Source organism: Fulmarus glacialis, unplaced genomic scaffold (assembly GCF_000690835.1).
Source record: "Fulmarus glacialis isolate BGI_N327 unplaced genomic scaffold, ASM69083v1 Scaffold48044, whole genome shotgun sequence".
NCBI lineage: Eukaryota > Metazoa > Chordata > Aves > Procellariiformes > Procellariidae > Fulmarus > Fulmarus glacialis.
Genome location: NW_009208317.1, coordinates 19,314 through 28,091, shown reverse-complemented (window position 1 = coordinate 28,091; position 8,778 = coordinate 19,314). Strand labels below are relative to the sequence as shown.

The 8,778-nt window shown below is 38.7% G+C and overlaps 1 protein-coding gene across 1 annotated transcript; it reads right to left on the bottom strand.

The window, feature by feature from the left end:
* Positions 1-3,214: 3,214 nt before the first annotated feature.
* FSBP (fibrinogen silencer binding protein) lies at positions 3,215-8,678 on the bottom strand. Its single transcript, XM_009576434.1, has 2 exons — positions 8,238-8,678; positions 3,215-3,938 (listed from the first exon to the last, which is right to left on the bottom strand). Exons 1-2 carry the CDS (start codon positions 8,606-8,608, stop codon positions 3,413-3,415), a joined length of 897 nt encoding a protein of 298 aa, XP_009574729.1. The 5' UTR covers positions 8,609-8,678; the 3' UTR covers positions 3,215-3,412.
* Between the last annotated feature and the right edge of the window lie 100 nt (positions 8,679-8,778).

Genomic DNA, 8,778 nt, shown 5'->3' with positions numbered 1-8,778 from the left:
ATACAAGATGCTATCACAATTATCACAAAGTTATCACAGGTAGTTTTTTACTCTAATCCTAAACATAAGTCCATTAGATGTAGGGAATTAAATTACCCCTGTTTATTTCAGTTATCTTAGTAGAAGGACATGAACATATGGTAGAAATTTGTCCTTGCCTAAAATTACTCTGCTCGTACTACATACATTATAACCATGCAGACAGGGAATGGCACTGCCAGATGTAGCGTAGGGAATAAAAGGATAAGAACGGGGATGAAGGAGGGAAAGGCTTCCTACCACCCCTTTCACACATGCTAACGAAATATCATTTGCTGGAACAGTAAAAATTCATAGCACTTCAAGGTCCAGAAGGACTAGCCACAGCTGTGGTGCATGTATCCACATTAGCAATACATGGAAAAAAAACAGGAACAGGCATGAGAAGTCTGACTCAGACAGATAACCTGATACTGTAAAGCACATGTGGGGTGAGAAAGAAATGCAGATCCCACCAGCATGGAGAGGTATAATATATAGTCAACACCATATTGTACTGACGGAGCAATATAATGTCACTGAAGGAGGAAACATTTCTGTAGTGAAAGGAGATAAATGTCATGTCACTGGTATAGAAACAAGTGAGCTACACAGGGACTCAAGAGATTTCTCCCCCCACACCAAGCTCCCCCCAAACCCAAAAGAAACACAACTGAGAACAAAGGAAACGAGAAGCATGAGAGATCTCTGAACTAGAGGTGCTGCCTGCAGATAAGAATGAAAGGCCTTCCACTAAGAAATGAAACAAAGACAGAACAACCAAACAGGGGACAACACCAATTATAGGGAGACAGTTCTGACCAGGCTGGTGTATTTTATCATTTCTTTACTCACTTGCACCCTTCCCCTTCCAATATCAAGAATACAAGGGAGACTTTGCTCTACTCAGAGTCCTATTTTTGCATCTACTTTCAGTTCAGAACGGACTGCAAGCTTTCAAAGACTGGAAATTCCTCTGGTTCTAGTCCTCGAAATAAAAATACCACGCCAATAGAAACCCTGGAGGTCACCTCTTCATCTAGCTCAAGGAGAATGGAGAACTCAAAGGAATATATTCTAAAGTCTCTAGAGCATTTTGGTGGCCAACATAAGAGTAGCTATAATTCAAAACCACTGCAAGACGATGAGCCATATGGGAATTATTTCCTGAACTATTAAAAACTTGTTCATTTGCATAATATGTAAGGACAGAAACAACAAATAGAAATTAATTCCTCACCACTGGAAACCAGAATTCTGATTTCCAACTGAAAGGATAAGATCAGGCATTTCCAAATTAAGACGAGTGCAGGGAATTTAGTGCTGTTTCCCATTTCTGAGAAGCCACATTTCAGATGGCAAAGTAGAACAAATAAAATCCTTATTTATTTATTAAAGCCAGTATTTTGACTCTTGTAAACTCAGGGAAGTGAGTATCTCATTGAAGTGTTTCCAGCTATACAAAAACAGATCGATGTCCTTGAACTGAAAAATACAGCATAAAGCCAAGGACTGTACAGAAAGAGGCCTTATTCAGGCATCATCATTTTCAGTGCATGCAAAAATTCCCAACAGAACAAACGCTTACAGTGCTCTCTTCTCTAGAAAACAAATGGAAAAGTATTGGGGAACTCCATATTGACGACATCTGTTTTCACTGTCTGTTTTTTTCCTCAGTTTGTAAACAGAAGACTTGCTTCCTCTACTCTTTCCACTTGTAACCTGTTACAGTTATCCTGGGCACCAACAGTCAAGATTATTTCTCTCATATTACTATCATAACATTTTAACTACAATTCTCTAAGCTCCACTAGCCCCTCAGTTAAACTTACATGCTTCCAGCCTTCAGTTTTTAGTAGGCATTTATCCCTGTGGCTACAAAGGTAACCTGATTCACTCAGAAGACCGACAAGGAGGTGTGAGGCTTACCTCATTCAGAGTCTGCTGATGCAGACCAGTGCCCCATGCTCGCATGCTGAGATTCTGTGGGAATGGAGAAAGAAGCAAATTTGGGAAAACAGTGCTGACAGGAGCGACAGTTACAAGCAGCCGCAGGAAGAAATATTCTCCTTCCTATTGCTTTTGTTCTTTCTGTTGTTGGGGCCCTCTGAGATGAGAGGCACAGAAGGAATTACATCTCCTTTGTTCTCTCTTTTTCCTTGATGCTGTGCTTCATTTCCTTTTCTTGTGCTAAAGGTTAGAGGAAGGAGAAAGTATTGTTACAGGGAATAAGGAGCCAGAGGTCTAAGGCAGTTGTGGATCCATTCATAACAGGCAGGAGACTAAGAATTATGAACAAATGAATCATCTGGGACTTATGCTTTCCAGGTATTTTTCTTCCAGTTATGAACGTTGATCATAACTGCAGAGGAAACAGCTGCTCCTAGGACAGACAGAAGAATCAATTTCTTTTTCATTTTGGGCATTTTATTTGAAACTAATCGAAAGACCAGAACAGCAGCATTTATAAAAGGTACCCAGAATAACAAAGAATCTTCTGTTGATTTCAAGTCACATGTTATTACATACAGAAACTATTTCATTTCAGTAGCTTATAGTCATAGTGATACTGATCAAAGGCACCTGCAACTGTCTTGGTTGCACATGCACTGTAGCAATTATGCATGCAAATGAGGAAATTAGACATTTTTGTGGTTGATCACCAGTATAATTACTATAACTGAATATACGATCATGGTAACTGTACACACAAATTACACATGCATGCAGTTTTAAAAACCAAATGTTGCATTCATTGTCTCTATTTTGATAACATCCTATGGAAACACTCCTCCACTGGAAACAATAAAAAGTATTAACTCTTTAAAAGATGTACATTTATTCAACTGTCTACTGAACATTAAAAAAATATAACAATCCAGTAATTTTGTTTTCCAAGCTGATATATCAGCAAAATCTCACCACTGTCATAAGATTTACCAACTTGAAAAGAATAAGACATTTAAACATAGCCTTTTATTCTCCTTTTTATATGTATTTATTAACCTGTAACTTCAGTAAGATATTAAAGGATAGGTAATTATTTGAAAAAATAATGCATATGATCAAAATTTTTAAAAAGAGCTGAGCTACATTTCCATTAGCTCATCTCAACTCTAATAGAGATAAGTGGAAATATTTTAAAAGTTTGGATTTTTATCAACCTAACACTTAAATATACAGGATTCAATTATACTTCAGACCAGAAGAGTTGGTGCATTCAAACCTGTACAAGGTATTTTTCTAAGGTACATAAACAACAACACGGAAAATATGCTTTCATCTCTCAAGGCCAGGTTTTGATCCATCCATATTAACATAAGGAACAATTTTGCTAGGGCAAAAGCATTTATTATTAAGTATTTCAAAGCATATGACAGAAGTAATAGAATATTTAGATATTGCTGTATTCTGGCAGATCACGGCGTAGTCGTATTGCCTTCAGCTTCTCTACTTTGATTTTTGTTCGCAACAGTTCTTCTTCCAGTTGCTGCTTTCTTTTCAAACCATCCCTTTTTTCTTGGACATAAAGACCAATTTTTCTTTGATTTTCTAATATTATTTGATGCTCTTCTTTCAGCATTTGCAACATCTGTGGGTCATACCCACACATTGGTCTAAAGCGTTCTCCAACCTCAAGCCTAAAAAACTCATCTCTTCTTGGTACAGGAGAGGGAGACATCATCACTCTCATATCAACTGAAGATACTGATGTTGAAGGAGACCTTTCCATAATACGCACCAGCTGGTGTTCTTCCTCTTGTTCTAAGTTCTCATTTTGCTGTGAGTCTATAATCAAAGAAGGAGGAGGTTTGACATCCTCTTCTGACTGCAACTCCATCATGACTGTTGCGGGATGGTGATCCAACATTGCCTGTGGTGAACTGGTACCAGCAATTGTTTCTTTATCGATACTAGCACTAGAACACACAAAATCATATTTAAATAATCCATTAAAAACTATTTTTAAAAGGCACAGCTGTAAGTAACCAAAGCTTCATTTGAAATACTACTCTGCTATCTATGGCTGGGACTCTACTTCATTACGTGAACACCACCTGTACCCCTCCTTCTTTCCACCACACGTATACAGCCCTCTCTTACTCAGATTCTATCGCTACAAAGGCAGTATAGCCAACAGAGAACTATCCTGGTAGGCCCTTCTTCTGACACTGGAGAAGCAAGAAGGGCTATTAGTGACAAATGAGAATAAAAACAAAGCAGCAGAAAGTGATGCAAGTGACACAAGAAAGAGTTTATATAATATATAATGTGATTTTAAAAGGGCATAAATTTAGACTGAGCAGACTGTGGCAGAAACATTTCCATCTCCCAAACTTATTCATCTCCTCCTGTTCTAATGCATTCCCTGTTTCTGATTCACGCACCCAAGTATTTGGTTTTGGTTTGGCATTGTTTTTTTTTTTTAATGTAAAACAATCACCGAATAAAATTACACAAAGAGCCTTAGGAGAAGAAACCAGAGCCCAAATGATGACCCTGCCAGTAGATTAGGGAATCAAGCTAATCCTTGCTCCTTCTCTTCAAATTGGTGATCTCAATATTTTTCTGAAGCTTCAAAAGAAGACACCGAAATGTTTCCATTAAGAACAGCCTATAGTTCTGTGCATTTCTTTTGAAAAGTACAACGCCCACTTGACTCATCTGTCTTCGTGTAAAGCCCTGAGTCAGCAGCAGCTCAAATCATGATTTGACATTACATTAGCTTTGATGATAATAATGGCTCCAGCTGTTCTTGCCTACTTCTCTACCATCAGTTGTGTTTGAAACCCTACACTTCTGCACATCACTCCTTTATTCAGGTAATGTTTTTTAAGCCAGATTAGCTTCTTGATCTATTTTACAGTACAGATCTACAAAGAATACTTTCAGCATGACTGGGAAGGCAATATAGTGTAACGTGGGAACAGGAATATATTAACCTGGTACCGATACTGAAGACAGTGCATCATTGTGGCCATGACTGTCTAAAACAGAGCCTATAACTGGTGGTTACAGATATGAGACATTCCCCAAACCTTCAAGAACTGAGCTGCTGCTAGCAGCTAAAGGCAGCAAGTGGATTCATGATTAATATAACATTCGTGGATGCTCTCCATCCCTGGAGGACCTGAGTTCCTGTCTATTAAATTGGGGGGTGGGAGGTGTTTGTTTACATGTTTTAAACTCCTTGTGAGCCCTACAATCCACAAATTGAGAAACACTATCTGATTATGAAAACACTGTCCTGGTTAGCAGTAGATGTGGGTTCAAATTCCCAGAAGCAAAGGAGAAATTTAGTTTGTACATCTTACTTCTCATGTAAATGCACTAACTCCTTAATCAAAAGGTGGCATGATCATCTCTTCTGCATCTCCCATGGTCTTCAAAACTCTTAGTTTAAAAGAAATAAGCAGTCATGGTTGCAATTTCCAAAGGACCCTGATCTAGTCTGCCATCCATTAACATGAAAGTGCAATTTCTAGAATAAAAGCATGAAAGCTTCTCAATACTCAATTATAAAAATGTTCAACAGGGTGAGAGCAATATATTTTCCAAAAATTAATCCTGTCAACCACCCAAACTATTTTAACTAAAGATTTTAAAAAAAAAAAAAGAGTCCATCTGAAGCAGGCATTGAAAATAGATCTTTCATTTATTCCCCAAAGAAAATGCCAGGATAATCTTAATTCGACTGTTACCTGAGCTGCCTATAGAGTATCAATTATATCACCTTACTCCCTCCTCCTCATGCCACAAAGCTTCACCTTTTCCTATATACCTCTTTCTCACATTCCTTTTACTCCTCTCATTGAGCATTGGAAGTATTATCCTGCACACAAATTTTCACTTGTTTTCCCCAGTGCTGACTGTAATTCTGGGCTTCCCCCTCTTCACAACCGCAGCTTCTAATACAGCTTCCCTACTTCTTATTTGCTGGCTGCTGGCCAGCTTCTAGCCTGAGAAAAGTGGAAATAACCAGCAGGAGAAGCAGGTCATTCTGACAAAAGGAAACAGAGAGAGAGCAGACAGAGAAAGTGAGAGAGGTTAAAGAGAAGAAAGACAGGTAAGATTTAGTCTAACATAGACTAGAGCCTCCAAACAGTGAAAAATCCATCTCTTACGGTGTAATCCACACAGAACTAGAAAATTACCAAATCTTCAGGTAGCTCTGATGAGGGTTTTTGTTTTTTTTTTCCTTAGAGTCAGTCTCTTAAGAGGAAAACAATTAGACAGCAAAGAGAGAAAGAAGGAATTGAGAAACAAAAGAGCCGCCTGTATGGTGGTTACTAATGTTGTTTCTGACAACTTGACTGAAAGAAAGACAAACAACAGTTACCACAATTGGGGGATGGTGTTTATAACCCTGCAGGCACCCATGATTCACCAGGTTTTGTTTAATCACAGCAAGCTAGAAACTGTTTAAAGGTGCGATTAAGAATTTGGATTCATTATAAGTTGTGTTTCCGTCCTACAAAACCTAAGCCATATCCTGGTGAGTTAAAACCCAATACAGAGTTTTGAAAATTAGGGTAAAATGCAACTCAGAGTTAAAATTAGAACTATAAAATAATGATGTGTTTGGGCAGGGAAAAAATCACTTAAATTATATTCTTTTCCTTCAGCATACAGCGTATTGTCTGTTACTAGGAACAACCATTTTGGGTAAGCAGTAATCAAGTCAATGTTCCCAGAGCCATAAGGGACTGCAAAAAATGTTTAAATTATGGGAGACAAACTATGGAGATCATTAGCTCTTAATCATTCACGAAAAGCGTCAGTGCTTTTTATAAGCCGATCTACAAACCAAAGTTCTCACACTATTTTTTTTTCCCTCCTTACAAAAGTTGGTAGTCAAGACACTGCAACCTTTATTAGCGCAATTAAAAGCCTTGTTTTGTTCCAGAGAATTCTTTGGAACGGTTCCTCCAGGGGCATTCACCAGGAGCAGCAGTGCAGCCCAGTTGCTTCAGACTTCTTTACGCAAAGGACCCACAACAGCATATTTTTAGAGCATCTGGCATGTTGGGATTTAGACAATTGTTACCATTCAGTTCAACCAGTGGCACCATGAATCCAATTCAGCGTGTGTGCGCATGCCAGCTTTTCTTAGAGTGTTACGCTGCTGCACCGACTACCAGTATATCTGATGAAAATATGGAAAGTTCTCTTCCCATTAATCTGCTTGGGAAAATAAGAAAAATCAGAGCTTTCTCAAGGTTGCTGGGGAGTTATTTGACCTTTTTTTCCCTCCTTCTTAGCTTAGTTTTTGTATCTGGAGGAACCAAAACCTGACCCAGGCATTTTTTGATCCCTCAAGGACCAATACAGAACCAGCAGAGTGTTGCAAGTCAGATATGAGGGGCATTAGCCAGCTGTGGGAGAAAGCCTGCATGCTGCCTGCCTGTATTATGTCTGGCTCAAATCTAGACAGTGTGTCTCACTTTACAGAGCAGTAAAAAAAAAAAAAAAAAAATCCTACAAAAAAAGAAAACTTCTAGTGCTGTACCTCTCAGTTTCTTTTCTCTCCGTATTTAAACTACCTAACGTACGATATAGAACTGCCTGGAGTTTAGACTGCAATTAGCTTTGCTCGACTTTCAGGGAACCACCATCAATGCAAGAAAAGTATAATTTAAAAAAACATTTGCACTCACAAAGGCATTGTGGTGTGGGGAGTCAATTTTTTTTTTTTAAAGATTGGGATCAGTTAAAACATAACATGCAAACATCAGAGTAAATGAGAGAAAAAAGGTGTATGAGTAAGGTTTCTTAGCTCTGTGAACTAACTTTATTAAAAATCTTCTATAAACTGGTAATAGTTCCATATGTTGCAAAATGACTGCAGTATTACCTTAAATGGAGGAGAATAGCCATCACTTTGCCAGTGTTTGAATAATCTGCCTATTAAAAGGTAGGGGAGGGGTAGAGGTTGGAGCTACTATTTCTCTTTGATTCCCTCTTAACCCTCACTTTCCAGAGTATGACAAAGACCCTGAAACAGGCTTTGAAAGAGAGCTGAAAAAAAGAATGCAGTGCTAAGTCACCATAAAGCTTCCCATAAAACAAAAGCAATATTATTTTGTCATTGTTCCCCATTTGGGGATTTTCTCTGATACACGTTTCCCTTAGGAGCCTGAACACAAGCAAAGCGTTACAGGGTAGATAGGAGGCGCCATAATTTTCATTCAGTAACAAAATAAAAAGAATCATCTCACCTTTGAACACCGCTCCTGTCTCTTAAACACACATTGGAAATCTGTGGAATCATCTCCACAACTTTCTTGGTTGGCTCGGAAATGCTGCTTTTACAATCTGAGTGAGTCTCCTTTTGCTGCAATAGCTCCTGTTTGGCATATTCTTTGAGCCTCTTGTACAGCGTGCGCAGGCCCTGTGCAGTACGAGGAGGGCGATCTACTCCGATGGCATTGTAGTTATCAGCTATGATATCCCAGCATTTGTTTTTTTCCACTATTACAGAATGCTTATTGGTATGTTCCTCGAGAATTTTAACGTATGGCTTCACGAGTTTTAGCAAATCGAGCTTTTCAGATAAGGTAAAATTAGAAGATCTGGCCTTCCCGACCATTGTTATCTTTGAATTAAGGAAGCCGTTTCTGAAGCCACCATGCAGTCCCTAGCTCTGCTCAGCTCTTTTTCACAAACAGAAAAAGATCAGGCTTAACTAGGCTAGTCTCATTTAGGCCCACGCCTACAAGGGAGGGTTTATTAAAATTCCTTCAGCTTAAGCTGACGCAG

Coding starts and splice junctions, on each gene's coding strand:
- FSBP (XM_009576434.1), bottom strand. CDS start 8,608: ATGGTCGGGAAGGCCAGATCTTCTAATTTTACCTTATCTGAAAAGCTC. Junction 3,939..8,237: donor GACAGGAGCGGTGTTCAAAG/GTGAGATGATTC, acceptor TGTGTGTTCTAG/TGCTAGTATCGATAAAGAAA.